This window comes from Callorhinus ursinus, unplaced genomic scaffold, assembly GCF_003265705.2.
Source record: "Callorhinus ursinus isolate GAN/ISIS: 27379988/994484 unplaced genomic scaffold, GSC_fseal_2.0 scaffold12, whole genome shotgun sequence".
Taxonomy (NCBI): domain Eukaryota; kingdom Metazoa; phylum Chordata; class Mammalia; order Carnivora; family Otariidae; genus Callorhinus; species Callorhinus ursinus.
Window position 1 is genome coordinate 45202907 of NW_027397074.1, and position 21391 is coordinate 45224297.

General features: G+C 45.9%; 1 protein-coding gene across 1 annotated transcript in view; it reads right to left on the reverse strand.

Moving 5' to 3' along the window:
• The window catches only part of SCRN1 (secernin 1), a 61406-nt gene that overhangs the window by 10449 nt on the left and 29566 nt on the right, over nucleotides 1-21391 (reverse strand). The window contains exons 3-6 of the mRNA XM_025873089.2: nucleotides 14523-14704; nucleotides 10679-10881; nucleotides 7256-7450; nucleotides 4879-5044 (exon numbers count right to left, since the gene is read on the reverse strand). Coding sequence (XP_025728874.1) covers nucleotides 4879-5044; nucleotides 7256-7450; nucleotides 10679-10881; nucleotides 14523-14704 — 746 coding nt within the window. The remainder of the gene's footprint in view (nucleotides 1-4878; nucleotides 5045-7255; nucleotides 7451-10678; nucleotides 10882-14522; nucleotides 14705-21391) is intronic.

Sequence of the window (21391 nt, forward strand, 5' to 3'; positions counted from 1 at the left end):
TCTCCGGGTACTCCTATTTATCCATTCATTCACCAGTAAAAATGTGCTGAGTGATGACTGAGTAGCAGACACCTGTTCTAGGTGCTAAGGATATGGCAATGAACAAAGCAGGGCAAAAATTGCCATCCCATTTTACAGATGAGATGAATAAGGCTCACAGCAGCTAAGTGCTTGGTGCACAGGCACGTTCCCAATAAGTGGCAGATGGAGAACTAAATTCAGATGTCCAAAGCTGAGGTCAGTTTTTCCCCACTACTTCTCACCATTATATATCCTTCTGTTGGGTTTTTATACACATTGTGCAGAAAAACAGAACACTTTTTGTGCTTTGGGGTTTGGAATTTTATTATCAGTGGCCAGCCAGCAATTCTGACCTCAAACATGGTTCTGTTCTCACCGAAGGTGCAGAAAGTCCCTTAGCGACTAAGCCAGGCTTATGCGGCGCCTTGGAGTCCCCGGCAGATCCGCTGAGAGGAGTCTGGCACAGGGCAGGGAGAAGCACAGGCTCCTGCTCAGATGAGTCTGCTAAACTTTCAACCAAGCTCAGAAGAACCCAGAAGAGCCAGTTTTCTCTCAATTGCAGGTGTCCCTCTGGCTTTTCACTGTGAATCACTTTCATCACACAGTCACAGCCACATCTGGCTGAGAGGAGAACCTACCAGTGCAGAGCCTTTCTATTTAGAGGAAAAGCGAACTAGTACTTTTGGAGCATGGGACAAGCTTGGGGCTGGATCCAGATACTCTGGAAGGGTTTGAAGTCAAAATTGTAGGGTAGGAGAGAGATGGTGCTGGATGGATCTGGGATGAAATCATGGGGCGGGGGGGGGGGTTGCTATTTTGCGTGGGGCCCTCAGCTCTGTGGACGTCTGTGCCCTGCATGGCACAGAGCTGTATTTACATAGGCTGTGGTGTGTCTTCACCAACAAAGAGGTGCCACATTTGAATAAACCAGATGAGACAGTCTCAGTCAATCCAATTTAGCCTCTCAAGCTTAGTACACTGGGAGAAGAGGAGGAAACATGCCCGCACACACGCACACATACTCCAGGTCCCTTGCATCTCCCCTGCTCTTTGCCACTAGTTAAAAAAGGCCAAACACCGTATTTTCCTAGAACTTCCTCTCTATTTTATATTTCCTAGGCTTAAGTACACAGCCTAAAACAATGAGAGAAATGGGTTAGGAAATAGCCTTCTAATATTTAAAATGGAAAGGTTTTAAATTTTCTCCCCCTCTTGGTTTATCCATCCCGTACATTGAGTATTTGTGGGCTTTCTCAGAGCTGGGGGCCTCTGGGTGATGTGCTGGTTGGACAACTGTATCTGAAACAAATAAGCCCTGACCCATGATGTCTGCCAGTTTCTACGGTGTGACCCACGGCAAGTTCCCAGTGTGATGTCACTGAACACAGGGGTTGGCAGGAGAGGCACATAATCATCTCTCACTGGCTCCAGCACCCTGCAGGACTCTGAATGTCACGGTCTCAAAGGGCTAAGGTACCTCCCTACTCTTTCCTCCTCCAATTCTTCAGGTCGCTGAAGCTTTGGCAAGTGCCGGCTTCCACCGAGGAAAAGCCTTACAAAGGTCAGAACCAGAGCGCTAACGCCAGTTGGTGTCACGACGTGGGTGACAGAGGCACCGACTGACTCAGCAGAATATTAATATTATGGAATCTGCCTTCTCAGTAAAATTAACGAAAGGTCTTTTGCATCTCCCTGTATCTCTCAATCTCTGACTTCTGCATCTCCATCCAGCTCTCAAACTTGCATAGTACCTGGTGCATACTGGGAGGGAAGGAGAAAGAGAAAAAGAGAATGCGAGAACAAATTATCTCGAGAGAAGGATCTATAATGAATGCAGTGAGCAAAGGGCAGAGACGTGCTGAAGCAGACGGAACAATAGTCAGATCGCATCCTTTGGTTCCAAACATGAATTGGGAGGGATAAAGAACACAGTCTTGCTCTTGGATCATAATCTTCTGCAAGCCCCCTGCTCTGAAATGATTTCCTGAAATCATCTCTCTAATGTTTTTAGCGTCAGCAAAAGCCAGCTAAAATTTCCCCGATTTACCACCTAAAAGCCCAAGAGTAGGTAATTATGTTTCCTGCTGACAAAATACAAAATGTTAAACATGCCCAATTAGAGAGAAACATGGAAATGTTCAATGTGTGACAGTTCTCATGGTCACAGTAAGAAATGCCGCTCACTTAGCACTGGAAGATAGAAATCAATGTCTTCCGGAAAGCCCTTAATCGTCTTTAAGGTCTTTTCAATTAATTTAACCGTGAATAATTTTCTTTTAAAAATTACTTGAAATTTTCCATATTCAATAGAAGGCTATTTCCCAGCCCAAGTTTAGAACTGTACGAGACCATGTACTTCAGTCTAGGAAATGGCATTCCTTATATTAGTGTCCTGGCCTCACAGAGCCCTGTCTTCTAAGCACAGTTGGAGCAGGTGCCTGAGGCATCAGAAGCAGAAGGGGTGGTACAGGCCTTCTTCGGTTCAACCCACTCCCTCAAAGGCTCCTGCTCCCTAATGAACATGTCCAAATACGTTGGCAGAGCATTCCCGTCACTTTAAAGTAGGGCCCCAAGTGACCACATGGACCCCTGTGAGCCAGCAGAGTGTTCTCAAGATGCGGCTGAGCCACCAGCGATGGGGGCATGCTGAGTCAGAGTCCATGAGGGGAAGCCCAGACGACAGGGAAGGACACACCCCAGAGCTGGTGCACCACAAAGGGGGCGAGAGCCGGGCCATCCATGAGACCAAGCATCGAGCACTGGGAGGTAAGATCAAGAGGAGGCAGCTGGGATCAAACAGGAGCACATCCTGGGAGGCTGGCTGGAACACCGTGGGGCTGAGGCCAGCAGAGGGGCCACGCGACAGTGGCTGGGCTTGTTTACTGGAGGAGTGGGGGGTGGAGGAGAGACGGAAACCTACTCTACAACAGGACACTGCTTCAGGGCTCTCTGCATTTGTGCATGTTCCCTCTACCAAAATGTCATTCCTGCTTTTTGTACCCAACGAACTCTTCCTCTTCCCAGAACGCCTGGCACTCAAGGGATCCTTCCTCCGTTGAAGCTTGCTCCTTCAACATCTCCTCCAAGCCACCTGTTACCTTGTGCATACTTCATCCCTAGTACCCAACAAGCATGATATTTGGTATATAGTAGGTGCCTAATAAGTTTTGTTGAATGAATAAATGAAGGAAGGAAGAACTAAGAATAGCTTATACTGAATTTAATAGTCAGGTCCTGCTAAAATTGATATTGGCAGTAGTTTAAAGGTAAGGCTGAGAGGCGCCTGGGTGGCTCAGTCAGTTAAGCATCTGACTCTTGATTTCAGCTCCGGTCATGACTTCAAGGTCGTGAGATCACGCCCCGCGTTGGGCTCTCTGCTGGGTGTGGAGCCTGCCTAAGATTCTCTCTCTCCCTCTCCTGCTGCCCCTCCTCCGCACCCTACTTGCACACATGCTCTCTATCTCTCTCTAAACATAAAAAAAGAAAAAGTAAGGCCAAAAGATCAAGAGAGGTACTGGGCTTTCCCCTGAGTCATCTAAGAAACAGTCCCTAGCTAGACACCATCACTGTCTTATATTCCTGAAACAATAAGAGAAGAGTGAATATGTTCAGCTGGAAGGAATGAAATTGAATAGCTACAGACTTCCTGGTAGCAGTCAAAGATCTGACACCCAATATTCAAACAGTGATAATGGTTTTCAGCCAATGGAACCCTTAAAAATTACCAGGGAAACTACTGGAATAGAAAGTCTTCTAGAGTTTTCCAGGCTGAGGATCAGTCACAGTTGACAGATTCCTGAGCCCACCTTAAAGATTCTGACACAGGAGGTTTGGGTCAAGGCACCTATACTTTTCAAAAACTCCCCCAAGTGATTCTGCTAATGAACAGAATTAGAAACCACTGGATGGTTGTGTCTAAGCCACTGACGATGTGACTTGTGGTATATGGGACTGAACACTACCAGGGAGCGGGACTGCTGTTTGCCTGGCAAATCAGAGATAGTCTTAATAAAGAGAAGTTAAACCTACTGTGTATTTACTTGGATTATCTCATTTAATCCTCCCAACAAGCATACAAAGTAGGAGCCAGTGTTATCCTCATTGCACGGTACAGACACTCAAGCTTACGGAGGTTAAGTAACTTACCAGCCACTAAGTGAGACACATGGAATTCAAAATCCTGGCAACTTATTCTAGAGGTTGTGTTCTTAAACACTGAACAATACAAACCCTTTGCTGAAGTATGTGGGCAGAAAGCAACCCCCTGAAACACGGCGTCTTAAGGAAGTGGCCAGTGCACTTGACATTGCTTCCAACCGCATGGCCTCTGGACCATTTTGTCCTCTAATTTATAGGAATTGATTGCTTTGATAAATCTTGGGCATTTCTGCATCTGTCACACTGTGTGGTTATTTATGCTTGCATCCCTCAAATATAGCACAACACCTGGCCCATGATATCAACTCAATACATATTCGCTGAATTTAAAACAATTTGATTGCATGAATGTCATAAAAATGATGTGACTAAGGGCACTTGGGTGGCTCAGTCAGTTTAAGTGTCTGACTCTTGATCTCAGCACGGGTCTTGATCTCAAGGGGCATGAGTTCGAGCCCCGTGCTGGGCTGCATGCTGGGAATGGAGCCTACTTAAAAAAAAAAAAAAAAATTGATGTGACTAAAGCCAAGAGCTTCCCTTAGTCAAAGTTCTTTGTGCTGCATCGGCCACATTGGACCACGACTGAACAATGTGACCCAGCTACAGAAGGGGAGGTACAGTAACATAGTATATACTTATTGGATGAGCTTTCAAGGGAAGCACATACTTTCTGCCAGCACAGCTGTGTCTCAGACAAACCTGGAAGGATCTGGGGTCCCAGTGAAGTAGTGAATGCATGGCGAGCTTCTGTTCTGAGGCAGAACAGACACTACACTGGCTGTAGTAAGGAAAGACTCGGAGTCTACACAGACTCCACTGGCTTTGTCCCGTAAGATGTCAATCATAGTCTGCACAGTGATGCTTTCTGTAAAGAAAAAAAAAAAGACAGAGAGACAGAAAAAGAGAAGCTATAACAGTGGCAGGTTGTTAACCAAAATCCATTCATTCCTTTTCCATTTTAGTAACAGAACCCTTGAACGGATAGCTGGGAACATTAACTGCCCGGCTACAGACTACATTTCCCAGCTTCCCTTGCGGCTACGTGTGGCCACATGACAAATCTTGACCAATAGGAGATGAAATAATATGTGCAACTTCCTCATCACCCCCATAAAAAGGACAGTTTGCCCTTCACTTTTCCCCCGCTCTTGCTGCTGCCGAGGACATGCCTGCAAGTGGACCACAGATGGGAAGTCCTGTGTTCAAGCAGAATAACCCACCAGCTCTGGACTGTCCATATACATCTAGACTGTAACATGGGAGAAAAATAAGCTTCCATTGTCTTTAAGCCATATTATTTTGGAGTCTCTTTGTTAGAGCACTTAGCAATTCCTCAACAAATGCAGTATGCAATAGAATGATATCCATAGGAAAGTACATGCAATCTATGCACACCACTAAGCAAGCTCTCTCGTACACTCTTGCTGGTTAGAGTTAATACGATATTTGGAGAATGGCCTCTGCAATGGGAGAGATTCACATAGAGAAGTATTTAGAATAGTCAGAGCCATTATGACTATTGGCTCTGACTTCAATTAAATGTGTCAACAATTCCTTGACTACACAGGACCCCAGCTTTACATTTCTTCTCTCTGATTATAATTCATTAAAACACTATTCTTACGGTCTGTGTTCAGAAAGATGGAATCAAAGCATCACATAGGGAAAAGGTGTCTTAAACTTCACTAACACAACTCAAATCCTTTTTGTAAGTTTCTATTTATAATATATCATAACCTAAAAATATTAACTATAAAAGCCTTGATTTCTTCAACAACTTGATGCCTAGTGTTCAAATGTTCTCATTGTCTCATAAATGAGTTTATTGATTTAAATCAGGATCCAATAGGTTAATAATGTCTCAAATCTCCTCTAATCTGGGCCTCTCGTTTTACTCCCTTGCATTTTATTTGTTGGGCCGTTTCTCCTATAGAATTTCCCACAGTCTGAACTTTGCAGATGGCATCCCCTGGTGTTTTATTTAATGTTCCCCCATCCTCTGTATTTCCTGTAAACTAGTAGCTAGATCCAGAGGCTTCATCAGATTTAGGTTTGATGTTTTGGCGAGACTATGTCACATCTGGTATTATATACTTTTATCAAGCTGGTTTTCTTTTTAACTCTTAGGGTTTTTTTTTTTTAAGCCCTCATTTTAAAATGGATACTTTCTTACCTTCCTACCCATTGTATCCATTAATTAAGCTCCACAGCAAAAGTCCTTGAAGTGTTCTTCTATATTAAGCGTCAGCAAACTTTTTCTTAAAGAACCAGACAGTAAATATTTCAGGCTTATGAGCCACACCATCCCTGTTGTAACTTACTGTGAAACTGTGCCACTGTAGCATGGAAACAGCCATGACAATCCCTAAATAAGTGGGTATGTTCCAATAAAATTCTGGCTGCCAACAAGTCATAGTCTGCCAACCCCTGTTCTGAATGATCACAGGTTTAACTTACAAAACACAAATATCACTGGCAAATATAAAATGTGGCCACGGTGGCTTCTTTGGAAGGGTTTCCACTCAGACACCAAAGTAACAAGCTATCCAGTCACCACATTTACCTCAATTTGGATTCTGATTGAGTCAATAACTGGAAGGAAGACAGAGGGTTTGGGAAGAGAATTCAGGTCAACAGTTCAACTCAATAAATGTTCCCGGAGCAAAAGGCTGTAATGGGCACCACAGGGGGATCCCACAGTGAATAAAGGACAGCGCCCCGCCCTCAAGGCCCAGCAAGCTAATGAGAGAGGTAAACACAGAAGACAATAAGTCAAATATTCAAAGTCTGAGGTAGAAGGAAGGCTGCAACAAGTATCATGAAGACACCGATGTTTAAAGGAGAAATCACGTCAGAAGGAGAAGAACCTCCCATGGATAAGGAAGCGTCCTACAACAAGAGACACACGTCGTCACCCTGCCGGCTCCTCGGGGGCGTCAGCACAGGTCGGTCTCTATGTACAGGGTCTATTCTCATCTCCTCCTCTTGGCTCACCGTCCTAAGATCAGACAAGTTCTCTGAAACAGCTAGAGATGGCAGGTATGAGCAGGAGAGTCCCAGGGGTATGCAAACTCACCTTCTTTCTGGTCCATGCTGTCTTTGCCTGCACAGCAGTCTAGATGGTCATCAGCTGAAGAAAAAACTTCAGAAAAATTGAACTCATCCTCTGCCGTCCACCAGCCTTGACTCTGAGCATAACTCCTGAGTTCAGGGTGTTCCGCATCGATCTTAGTGGTGAGTGAAAGCTGATTGCAAATGCACTTCACTCCCTCTGTAGAGAGTACAAAGCCCCGTTAGCTGGAAATGTGCTTAGACTTAGTCAAGAAATGGAAATTCACCGGGAGTCCCTTCTCTGCAATTCAACTTTAACTACAGAGAGGAATCGATTCTATTTTTGAAGAGAGAAACACACAATCCTTGGTCCTCTTTTAAGGAGACCTCCCAGAAGGTGTGACCAGTCCTGACTGGGCATTACCACATTTTAAATGAGCAACGGTCACTTGATTTACAATTCGCATTCAAAGGGAAACATGTGAAGCCCTCATTATGGCTAAATAAGCCCCAAGCATTTATTACTTAAAAGAAAAGTGAACGGTTTCTTGAAAGAGACACGGCACGACTAACAAGACTTATGAATGTCACAACTATAGAGTCCTCCTCCCCAATTCAGCCTTCCTCCACTTGAAGGAACACTCTACACCACCACCCTCTGCCCAAATACATCATTTTTGGAAAATACAAATATGATACTTCTTCATTCGGCTTTTTTTTTCAAGCCCCAACATTTAGAAAAACACAGTGGCACTGATAATGAATGGTTCTAAACTACTGGAATACACCTGTCGATCATATGTGTTTGAGTCTATCAGTAGGGGGTGTGTGTGTGTGTGTGTGTGTGTGTATACATGTATAGCCATGTATATGAGTATGGAAACTCTATGGGAATATTTTTCTCATAAAAATGTAAGTGTGACTAAAGAAGTCTAGAATCAGAAACACCTGCACTCAGGAGGGGAAGAATGAAGGGGGGTAAATCGGAGGGGGAGACGAACCATGAGAGACGATGGACTCTGAGAAACAAACTGAGGGTTCTAGAGGGGAGGGGGTGGGGGGATGGGTTAGCCTGGTGACGGGTATTAAAGAGGGCACGTTCTGCGTGGAGCCCCGGGTGTTATGCACAGACAATGAATCATGGAACACTACATCACAAACTAATGATGTAATGTATGGTGATTAACATAACAATAAAAAATTTTAAGGAAAGAAACACCTGCACTCAGAGTACACTGGGCTTGATGGAGGAGGGTGAGGCCAGAAGTTCTCCCATCTGCTGACAGGCTCACTCTGGCTCCTCCCAAGCCTCAGCCACAAACACCCTGAGGACGACTTGGCCTTCAAGTTTCCAGATGCTGTCTAGAACACTAAGAAGTTATGAGTTGTAGTTCAAAAAGGCCCTCCATATTCGCTGCTTCCAGGGAGCATGTTGATCTTCTACATTCTTGGAGAATGAAATAGAGAGCTCAAACCACAAGCTGCAATAAAGCCGTTACTGCCTGAAAACCAGTTCCTACAGACAAGGCCAGTACTGGACTGAGTTCTTCCAGTATGTTCTACTTCACTGACTTATTCTTCCAAAACAAGTATTCCTAGCTGATGGGCATTGGCCCTCTGCCATTCATCTTTTCAGAGGACAACACAAGAATAAAACTACTTTAAAAAATTAAAAATAAAAAGTAGCTTTGGCCTAAATAAGTGATTTTGGCATTCTTCATACTAAGCTATCAAAAAAATATTGTGAACAACTCCACAGACAGTATTTTTTCCTCTAGGGCTGATTTATAGTAGATGTTTGCTTCCAGGAATGTGAGCATTCAGGGGCCAGATTCACAAACTCCTACGGCTATCACACTGCTGCAGGGAGCGAAGACATGAAATCAATGAGGCCGAGGAATGGCTGGGGTTTTATGTCAATAGTTGGTGAAAGACAACATGCATTTTGAGGAGATGGATTTTTTTAAGCTATATCTTGAAGGGAAACTAAGCTTTTGAAAGGCAGGTACAGATCATAAAGTTTTAAGTTCTACTGAAAAGCAACCTATGATGGCCTTATCAGCACGGACCCCTAGCCCTCTCGATGGAACCATTTGATAGTAAGGCTTCGTCCTAGGAGAACGTTTTTGGGAAAGGAGTTTGAAGCTCTTGCGCAGCAGGAGGCTTGGTGACCCAGCGGCCCACCCGGGCCCCAGCAGTCCTGAGGGCACACGTGGGTGGATGCTGGGCACGCAGCGGTGCAGAAACTCTCCGCGATCGTTGCAAGGGCTCCCTTGTGTGAATGAGGAGAAGCTGCCCTCCTCCAGGCAAGCACTGCAAGCCAGCCTCGTTCGGGACCCAACATACCCATCGTCCGCCGCAACCCTGATCACCGCACTGACTTAGGCCACAGAAAACAACGGGCTTGATTCTCAACTATTGCAGTAGCTCTTCTGCTTCTAACTCAGGTGTGAATTGGTTCCAATCCCTCCTAAGGCAGAGATGGAAAACAGGTTTCATCCCTAGCATCGATTCTGAGGAAACAGAAGAGACTTCCTTGCAAATTCAGTCGAGAAAAATACATAGGCCAAGTAGAGGTCCCAAACGGGAGAATGTTATGACCCACCAGCTGTGTCTGCCATGGGCACAGGTGGGGAGAAACGGCAGCGCCCGGTCCATGTGCTTGTCATTCAGTCCTAAGGAATGTCAGTGGGGCTTCACTGGCCAATGCTCTCCTCGAACTCCTTAGTCCTCTAGGAAACCCTCTAGCCCATTCTGGGACCTTAGCTGCTCCCCGATATGAGGGTGCTAAGTGATGAGACAGGACAACCACAGCCCCAACATGTCCTCCCTCAGAACCGTCTCAGAACAAATGCTGCAGGGAGCATGGAGCAACCACTGAATGGGCACTCCACACTTCCGAGTGCATTCCCTAGTCCTCTGCTTTTCTAGAAACACTGTGTCACAGAGAAATGAGCTTGTCGGCCCAGAGGCGGTCAATGGTCCCCACACGGATCCAAATTCCTCTTTCAGAGGAACATTCCAAGCACAAGATGCCACGGGGCTGGGGGTGACGAAGGGGCAGCACCCTGCCCTAGTGGTTCATTGACCGAATGGAATGGGAAAAATCACCATTCCTTTGGCCAAGTCAGAGTAACCATCTGGGTCATGAAACTGCTGGTAGTCAAAATTGGGTCCTGCCCAGAAAGCAAAAACAAAATAAGAAATGTCAAGGGTGTGTTTCCCAAGTGCTGACATCCCTGCGCCCCAGGTTCCTCCCCAGAAGCAGAGCCCAGAAGACAAGGTCTGGCACAGAGAGGGTGTGTGTCAGCGGCGGGATTCCTACGCGCCCCGGCAGCACCCGCCTCGGCCGCCCCACCCACGCGGGCTCACCTGTGATCTGCTCGGCCGCCCCACCCACGCGGGCTCACCTGTGATCTGCTCGGCCGCCCCACCCACGCGGGCTCACCTGTGATCTGCTCGGCCGCCCAGTACTTCCCCACGGTCTCCAGCACCCAGGCCTCCTCACGATCCACGATCAGATACGCACTTTGGAAGCTGTGGCAGGAGTCTGCGTCTTCATAGTAATTCCCACCTTGCCCGTGTTCTTGCAACAAGGCAACGATGACATCTAAGGCTTCTTTAGCTGTCGCTCCTCTTTCTAAACCAAGCCTGGAGCAAGAAAACCAGAGGTATACCTCAGTCCCTTCCTACCATGTGGTTTTTGCCACAGCAACCAAAGGCTGGGACGAAGCCGAGGGAGGAAGCACGCCGACACGCATCACACGTTCGGTCCGCGGGCCGAGACACAGATGCACGCCACTTGAACGCAGAATATCTCTCTCCCACGTTCGGCTCAAAATCATGGGAGTGTTTTCTGTCTTTGGGCACCTCCCTCCCACACAGACGGAAGAGTCAGGAACCCAGCGGCTTCTCCCTCCTGAAGGGCAGCTCAGCCCTCTCTCTCTGTTCCTTTTCTAACTCTGGCTCCCTTGGCACTGGCCAGCTCAGCTCCAGCCTTATCAAGACCCCCTTTCTGGGGCTTATCCTCCCTCCTGCCTCCGGGCAAAAGGAAATCTTCATACACCAGGTATGTGGGTTGGTAATAAAAGTGTTCCATAGCCAGCCTCTGTCCTCGGTGCATATAATTTACGCAGAGATCTCACCAGGAATGGGTGCCTGGTTGGGACATCCGTGCTTTTCAACATATCTCTCCTCCGACCTATCAGCCTCCCTCTACTGCTGTGGCTTACAGCTTCACTTATCAAAAAGTACATCCTTCTTCTGAAGTGACACAGCAATCTCCTCCCAGCCTTCCAATTAGTTGGCCCCCTAAAGAGGGCACAGATACTGCCCTCTGGTCGACTCTGGGCAAGTTGCATACTATATTTGAACTCAAATTTATGTCACCTATAAGTACCTACATCATCAGGTTGCTCTGAGGACAGGTTTATGAGATAATGAACGTGAAAATATAAGCACAACTCTCCAGGACCACGTAGGTGGTGGGTATGCTTGAGAGGCTGCCCCCTCTGGCAGAAAAACAGTGACTCAGAGAGAGAGAGGGAGCCAGCTTCCAATTCTGGTTGTGCCACCCACTGGCAGCATGACCTTTGGTAACCTAACCTTTCTGAAACCTGATTTTTTCATTTGTCAAGTCAAAAAGGCAGTACGTCCCTCTGGGGCTGATTCGAAAGAGGGTGGCACATAATATGTGCTTAGTACATGTCCATGTATCCATCTCTTCCTCCACATTGTAATTCTGGGGGCAGGAGCACAAGAACTTCGGAGCAGAGGCAGTGGTGCCTGCTAAGATGGTCATGTCAGCCAGTTCTTGGTGAATTTACAACAGACCAATCGTTACTAAAATTCACCCGCTTGATTCTTTTTGAAGAAACTTTCCCCGTGCTGCCAGGGAGAGGAAAAGATTATGCTACAGACGTATTCTTATAACAGGCTTATTTTCATAGTCAGATCATTATATATGAATTCATTGGGCATTTCTCAATTTTAGTTTATTTAGGAAGACTTGGTGACAAACCACTGATTTGGAAAGCTGAACCCTAAGACCTTAGGAGAGTGATAAAAAATAAACTCACTAGAAGATCGGATTAAGTAGACTTTTCTGTTGGTCAGTGTCATCTTCTCCAAAGAGGAATAGCAGAAGCAAGCACTCATCTGATCTTGAATATCCAGAGCAGATAAGTGTGCTATGAGCACCTCTATAGGTCTGCCCAAGCTGTGCCCCCAGGAGGGCCCCTTCCTCCCTCCACAGGTCCCTGGGAGCCTCTGGTCACATTGCCCCATGCATGCATTCCAAGCAGAAGCCTGTCCCCAGGGCTTCTGTAGGGCTCCAATCTGGCCATGCAAACATGTGCTAGGAGCATGTGATACCTAGCCAGGGGCACGCCGCCTTTGGAAGCTGTGACTTCTTTTGTGCGGTGTCTAGCTCCCTGTCCCGCTGTTCCGCCTGCTGCGTTCCACACTGAGACGCCCAGCACATGCACTTGCCCTCCCACGCTGACTTCTGTGCCCGCCGTGCACAGCACCTGCAGCGGGACCTCGACACTCATCCACAGACACGACTCTGATGTCACTCTCCTACGCCCTGTGCTGGGACCACGGGAAACGATACTCCTTTGTCCACCCTGCCCCGCCCACCTCGCCTCGGTGCCATGGGGCAAGGACAGGACAGCCTGCTCCACAGACTGTGAACAGCAGTGGGGTTATATGCTGTCCGGCCCCGATGGGGGAAAGAGGTGCTAGGGCCACAGCAGTCTAGGGCCACAAGTCACCCGATGTCAAGACGTCTGTTCCAAAGCCTTTCACGGTGGTCTGGCCTCTCAGATGGGGCAGATTAATGCGATTTAAAACCAGGACAGCATCTTTCTGGCCCTCGTGCCTACTTCCACACTGGCTGCTTCACCTCATTATGGGCATGACCAGGGCAGGCAAAGGGATGAAATTTCCTGGGCCAAGGTTAGAGTCTCACTCTGACATCTACCTTCAGTACAATTCAGATCCTTCAAAAGTGTGTGCTTGGTCCAGGTTTTTCTGCGTCTTGGAGTTAGCTGCTCCCAAATTCAAATTCTTGTTTCATGGTAAATCCTTGGAAGAATCCCTATTTGCGGCCCATGACTCTCACACAGGTATGTCAAGCTCACTGGGCCCTTTCCCGAAAGGTTAACAGACCTGTCCATCGGTTGGTGGAAGCTACAGACCACAGAGGTCTCAGCATAAATGTGCACTTCCTCCCTACACAGCCTACAAAGGGTCAAAACCTCTACTCCTTTGCATAGAATGTTGGCTTTGGGAGGTTCTTTAGAGGTCATCCAATCTAAGGCCTCCCTTCAAACAAATGTAGAGACTGTGGGCCAGAGATGTGTTACATCTTGATGTATTCACACTGAAAACCAAGGCCCCTGGCTCCCAGCCCAATATTTTTTCAACTCAGTCATGATTCTATTGCATTTCACGATCCCAGAAAAAAGAAAGTCGTTTCAGAATGTCATTTCACTCCAGCCCACCCTCTCCTTTGGTCATTCAGTCCAAACCCAGTCATTGATCAGCCAGCACAGGCCAGGCACACAACTCTTGAAGCTTGTGACGCAACAGAAAACAAGCAAAGATCCCCAACCCACCAAGCCTACACATCCGCTCCCACTGTAATGCGGAGCAAGGAAAGGGAAACAGACGACGGAAACGAAGGGGGGACAGGAGGGACATATGTCTCTTCTTTTTTCCTTTATATCTTATGTATTTTATATGACTCCTTTCTTCTTTCCTGTATTTTAGATGTATTTCAAACCATAAACTTCACCCACTTAAAACAGACAGTTCAGTGATTTTTAGTATATTCGCAAAGTTGCGCAGCTATCACTGCAATCTAAATTTGGGACATTTTCAACATCCCACAAAGAAGCCCCATATCCATTAGGAATCACTCCCCATTTTCCCAACCCCAACCCCAGGCAACCACTAATCGACTTTCTACTACTATGAACTCGCCTCTTCTGGACATTTCATGTAAATGCAATCATACACTATGTGACCTTTTGCATCTGGCTTCTTTCACTTAGTATAATGTTTTCAAAAATTCAAGCATGTAGCACTTGGTTCATTTTTATTGCTTTAATAATATTCCATTGTAATCTACTCTCTCTTTTTTTTCTCTATCACCTTGAACTTCATATCAAAAGGCACACGTCTTCTTTGGGAGGCTTATGTTACAAAATATGAGGTTTGGAGAAACATAAATCCTGTCCCCATTCCCCGCCTGTTGTGAGCAGTTGTTCCAAAGAACCACCTCGTACCTGACCAGATCCATCCCCAGTAAGGCTTCCGTCTCCGCGGCTGGTTCTCTGGCATTCATGGCTTCATTGGCTATGCACACTCCGTGCTCGTTGGCTCCCATTTCTGCCCCCCAAAGCCAGGCAGGCCTGCTTATCACAATGGCATGGGTCCTGGGGACTTGGTCGATTGAAATGTAAGTGCACTAAAAAACGAAGACAGGAAAGAAAAGACCATCACCTGCCAGGATCCACTTAGTTTCCACCCTGGTACTTACACTGAACCACCCCAGGAGTTACAAACAGAGCCAAAAAAAAAAAATGAAAGGCCTCAGGAACACCAGACTTAAAAAGCACCCCAAGTCTCAATGCAGCTCAGAGGTGTCTACTGGCGAGGGGCAGTTTTGTCGATCAGGTGTCAGATCTGCCTCAAGCCCAGTTTATCCACAGTGCTCACGGGTCCAGCAGTCACCTTCTCAAACCAGGTATTCAGCCAACCTCTGCCCCAAATATTCTGTCTGGTCATTTCAGTAGGCACAGAGGGCACCAGCGTTCCAAACATACATAGCTATTTATTCTCAGAGGCAAAAAAAATCCTTCTGGATCAGTGGTTTTCAAACTTCTTTAAAGTTATAGAGCCCTACTATAGAAGAAACTTTACCTGGAGGCCTAACATAGAAAGTGGATTAAAGGGAAAATGTGTTGCCTGAAGAACGGGGGTTCTTATGCCCCTGGCAATGATCCCAAGAGCTCCCTGGAACCCAGTTTGACAACCTCCACAATTGCTCTAGTGGTAGAAAAGGGAACATGATGATAATATTTAACATTTAATGAATGCATTAAATGCTCTCTTATACACTGTGCTTCCCTGTCTGTCTCATTTGACTCACACACTAAGCCTGTGCGGTGGACACACAAGGAGACTGTCCTGAAAGGGCATGTCTCTAACTGTTGTCAGGCCTGCAAGACATACCCCTTGGTGTTGTATACAACCTTCTCCAGGCCGCTGTGTCTGTACCTGGAAAACAAGTGAGCTACTCCGGATCAAACGATTTTTCGCCTCAGAAGCCTGCCTTCACACGACTTCTTACATGGAAGTGTGAAGACAATAAAAGTGGTCAAGGTGTGTTGAGGCAAATGGAAGATGGGGCATGGGACGAGCTCAGAGCCTGGCCTGCTGGTTCATCCCTCTGCCTCCCCACATTGGGCCCATGGGAGAGCTCCCTTGGAGAAACTGGAAAACCACTAAGCTAGGTTATCCGTAAGGAGCCTCCTGACTCTGGCACTCTTATCAGTCTCCGTGTGGTGGATGCAGCATGGAATTCAGGACTCTAAATTACACAGAGCTCTTTGGCTCTCGGGGGAGAATTTTATCAGCAGCAGCAACCGTTTACATTTTAAATTGGGCACTGAAAAGCCTTGGCTCAACTGGGGCCTTGGATCTTTTTCTGATTCAAGACCCAGTTATATCGACTGAATGCAGCCCAGAAAGTTATTCTGCATTGATTTTCCATAATCTCTAAACCTCAGGTAAGAGCTGAAACGAGTGTGGCATGCACACTCATTGATCAGGTGACACACGTATCCTCATAATCCCTGTGGGGTGTCGCTCTGCATTGGGATAATGTTATTTCACTTGATAAATATTGGTAAACTTACAGCTAATTAAATCCAGAGGCTGTCAAGAGACTTGAGTTTTTCATGGCAAACTGATAATAAAATACACTCTTGAAATGTTTTCCCCTATTCAGTTCCCAAAAGTTGTTTACTTTGAAAAATGATTCTGTTAGAGCAAAAACCTAGCCAAAGCAGCAAACTATGGTCCTCTGTGCTCTTCTAATTTGTAATTGAAATTTATATCTTATAATTGTGTTTTTTCATGTAAAAAGCAGTTCAGGCATTTGACCAACATTTTCCAAAACCCCTGTGCACACTGAGCTCCAGTGACAAATTCTGTCTTGAAAATAATGAGGAAATATGGACGGAATTTAAGATTTTTTTTTAAAGATTTTATTTATTTGTTTGAGAGAGCTCACGCACAAGCAGGGGGAGGGGCAATCGGAGAGGGAGAAGCAGGCTCTCCGCTGAGTGGGGAGCTTGACAAGGGGCTCGATCCCAGGACCCTGAGATCATGCCTGAGCCAAAGTTAGACGCTTAACCGACGGAGCCACCCAGGCGCCCCTTAAGATTCTTAAGTATAGATTTATCATAAAGGATTTTTTTTAAGGGAAGGAAAAAAGTAAAAATAAGAATGGGTTTATCTGGGGTGCCTGGGTGGCTCCGCCGGTTCAGCGTCCGACTCTTGCTTTCGGTTCAGTTTGTGATCTCAGGGTCCTGAGACTGAGCCCCACGTTGGGCACCATGCTCAGCAGGGAGTCTGCTTGAGGTTCTTTCCCCCTCCCTCTCCCTCCCCTTCTGGTCCTTCCCCTGCCCCTCAGGCACACACACACACACACTCTCTCTCTCTCTCTCTCTCAAATAAACAAATAAATAAAATCTTTTAAAAAAATAGAATGCATTTCCTTATTTGTCTTCAAATTCGTTTTTACACAATTCATTTCCATTTCACCATTTACAGAGCACTAACCACACACAAGGCATTTTGTGCTAAGTGCTACTGGCAGATAAGTCAGTAAGGATGCCCAATTCCTATCCTTCCAGTTGGGAAAGAAGGAGAAGGTACACATGCAAACTACCATGGCCACCAGGCCGACCTCAGTAGCTGTCACCGAGGCTATATCGTCTATGGCACCCAACATATACTGCATCTTCCCCTTCCTCCCACCTTGTACATCTGATCAACCTGATCCTGCTTTCTTTTTCACATTCCATTCCATTGATCCCTCTCCAAAATACTGTATAATTGACTCATGTACTGCATAAGCTGTTCATTATGTCATCTCCCCCAGCTACAAGGTAAGCTCCATAAGGGCAGGGAGACATCTCCGTGGTTTAGTTCACTGATATATCCGAAATCTGGCACATAGTAGGCATCAGTAGATCTTTTTTTGAAAGAATGAATGAAGGAATAAGTGAGTAGCAAAGATCAGAGGGACATAATACAGGTTCAAAGAAAGAGGGAAATTATCCGAGTGGGCAGAGGCTTTATCAAGTGGTAACATCTGAGTTGATCTTGAAAAACGGGCTAGACATCAAGGTATTCCAGAAAGAGGTAAGAGCCAGAGAAGAGAGAGAGATGGGGATGTCAAAGGTGTGTTCATGGTCCAGGGACACCCTTCTCTGTGACGCTCAGGGTAGCTACCGTGATGGCACTGAGTAATAGGACTGCAAGAGCTCAGTAAGTACTGACTGATAAAAATGTTGAAAACTGAATCCAAAAGACCATATGGTCTTCGTAGGAGTTCAAAATATTTGCAGCCAACTTGACACTTTTTGGCCAAACTCAGAATGAGGGGGAAGAAAGGAGATGCCCAACTAGCCAGATGGGCCAAATCAGCCCCTCCCAAGCACGTGGCTGAAAGCCAAAGCACCAGATCCCCTCATATGCTACAGAGTGGGTGGGTAGGGAGATGGGGAAATGGGGGGGGTTGCGCCCAAGCCTCAGTGAGCCTATTACACACACCCCTTAGGGCATCTCTGTCATGGACTGCAGCAGCCTGGGCCTAACAAGGACCCTTCTGTGGCTGCAATTCACACACATGCTATTGTGTTTGAAATGTGACTGATCACACCCAGGTCAAGGCAGATGGTCACGCTTGTCTCATATAGATTGGTTATTTAAGATCCTAGTCTGGGAGCAAACCTCATAAATAGGAAACGTTTACACAAGAGGTAATTAGCTAAAGTTTGTAAAGTCAGCCATCTAGAACGTGACCTGTGCAGGCAGTCATTTCTTTTTAAAATAAAATTCACCGACCTTCACAACTGCCACATCATTAATGAGGCAGATAGTAAGTGCGATTTGAGGCAGCAGGGAAGGTCTCACCAGGAAAAAGAAAAAAAAAAAAAATCCAAACAGCACCTGAAATCTTTCAGCATGACAAAAACAATTTAGTATCAAGTCAAAATTCATAGTCAGATTTCTATAGAAAACAAAAAGAAGAACACGTTTACCGCTCAAAAGATCAATCTTTGCAGGGATGGGTTCTGGCCTTGACTTTGGTGATGAAGCTGTTTAGGAGGTCTGCAGAGAAAGACAAGCAAACCTTCTTGCTGCCCTACAGCCTCTCCCAACCTGCCTTTAAGAAAATAAATCTGTCAGCTAGCACAACTTCCGGGTCCAAGGCCGCATAACAACATAAGAATGTCCACAGTGGGGCACATGGTTGAGGCATGCTTCTAAGTGTCGGCACTGCCTAATGCTAATCGTCAAGGTTTTAAAGGTGCCGCCTGCACTGAGCCTGTCACTCTCTCAGGTGGCTCCAGGGGACCCGTGCCAGGTTGGAAGATAGAAAAGATGAGCCTTGACAAAGCCCTAGAGACAGAGACAAAAGACAATTCTTCTGCAGAGCAAGCCCTTTCTTATTTTGTGTGACTGTGTCAAAAATGAAAAAGCAAAATCAGCTTCATGCTGTCGCCTACCCTTTGCACATTCCAGCACACTCTCTTTCTGGACATCACCCAGTGAAAGGGGAATAGAGACACTCACACAATAGATGTTTCAATTAAAGAAATGCAACCATTGTGCTTCCTACTGTACTCAGATGGTGAACACAACCCTGGCACCACCAGTGAAAACCACTCTGAAATGAGTTGATGAGTCAGCCAGACTTCCTAGGGTGGGGGAAAAAAAAAAAAAAAAAAAAGAGCAGGGAAAATGGGACGCTTTGGAGGAATATTTTTAGTTTTAGAAAATTTGCTCCTAAGGCAGCATTGCTAATTATCACTGAGGTTTTGGGGGGTTTGTTTTTGTCTTTTTTATCCCAATGTCTTGCCTGCTACTTGACTGGTTTTTGAAAATGTGCCCTTAAGGTTCATATGATTCCAAATAAAGACCAAAAAAAAAAAAAAAATGTCAGCCACATTTTAGAAGAGCTGCTTTTTTATTTCCCTGAAGCCACAAGATCTTTGAGAATGGGAGGTGCAAAGGCCTGGGGCCGGAAACAGGGTTGGAAAAGGGGACACCGGAAGGAAGGCCCCTGCTAAGCCATGCTCCCATGAGGCGAGGGAGACATGTCTGGCTCCACACAAGGCTGGAGGCTCCTGCCACTCCTGGGGCCAAAGAGAGCCGACAGGAAGACTAGGGCACAGTCTGCCCACAGCCGTGGAGCTCTGCTTGGCTCTCTTTTATTCCAGAATAACCTGTGCTCTCCTACTGTATAGGAGAATCTTCAGAATTAATATTCAGACACTCTCCCCTGCAAAACACATGTACATCCCAAAAAGCCACAAATATAGCTGCCATCTGGACGATGTGACTAACAATGTTACCAACTCTCATTAATGGGTAATTTTCTATTCTTCTTAGAAGTATTTTTATCCAGGAAGAAAAAGGAAGTGATCTACCAAAAGACTGCCCCAAACTCTGAAAGTTGTATAATCTCACTGGGGATACTGAACTCATACAGAACTTCATGTGGAGGAAAACATAAATAAATTAAAACTCACTTTCCAAAAAAAAAAAAAAAGGAAACAATGAAGACTTTAAACTTTAAAGGAAGGGGTAAAATGGAGATGGGGTTTATTATATAATAATAAGAGACTCTTTAAAAAAGCATTACGTGTCAAATCTGAGTTGGCTATCAAGAATTCCGTCTCGGGGCGCCTGGATGGCTCAGTCGTTAAGCGTCTGCTTCGGCTCAGGTCATGATCCCAGGGTCCTGGGATCGAGCCCCGCATCGGGCTCCCTGCTCGGCAGGAAGCCTGCTTCTCCCTCTCCCACTCCCCCTGCTGTGTTCCCTCTCTCGCTGTGTCTCTCTCTGTCAAATAAATAAATAAATAAAATCTTAAAAAAAAAAGAAAGAATTCTGTCTCAACTGAGGGTTGCTGGAGGGGTGGAGAGTGGGGGAATGGGCTAAGTGGGTGATGGGCATTAAGGAGGGCATGTGTTGGGATGAGCACTGAGTGTTGTATGGAAGTGATGACTCACTAAATTCTACTCCGGAAACCAATATTATACTATATCTTAACTAACTTGAATTTAAATTAAAAGAAAAAAAGAATTCTGTCTCCACAAATTGGGATATAATTATTCTCTGGGGGCACCAAGTATAAATGATGTCAACTTTACCTGAAATTCATTGTTTTCTGGAACAGTATTCTAATGTTGGATCCCTTGTTTCTTAAATAGAAGATTCAACCATATAAGAATAGAAACACATACCCATCTACAGGCATACGCACACACACACACACACACACGCACACGCACACGCACACCCTGCACTCACAGAACGTCATAATCCAGGAAATTATTCATCTGCTTCCTTGACACTCCTATCTATAGGAAGGAGCAGGGCTTGAGGAGAAGTTGAGATGAGTTCCGTGATGCACAGTGGTACAGCATCCTCAGAGAGGACAGAGGGCCCTTCACAAATGGATACGTGTTTATCTATCCTACCCCGCATCCAAAAGTGACGTTGTTAAAAAAAAAAACACCTCAGAATCCACGAGAGAAAAACTAAAGAACATAAAATAAAATGCTCCAATCTTCTAACTGTGCAGCTAAACAAAAATATGCAGTGTAATTTTAGAAACTGAGGAACTCTGTTAAAGGACCCTATTTCTTATTCTTCCAGCCTCAAGCAAAGAGAACTTGCCATAGAATAGAGGATCGATGGACAGACTGAGGGAAGGAGGAAGGGCGGGTGAGGGGACGACCTGAAAGGGAAGACTGCCTGGAAGGATGGGCCAGCTGGAAGGGGAGGCGGGTCGGTGGATGAGTAATCAGGATGACTTTTAGCACAGAGTTATTCCCAGAAAAAGAATTCCTG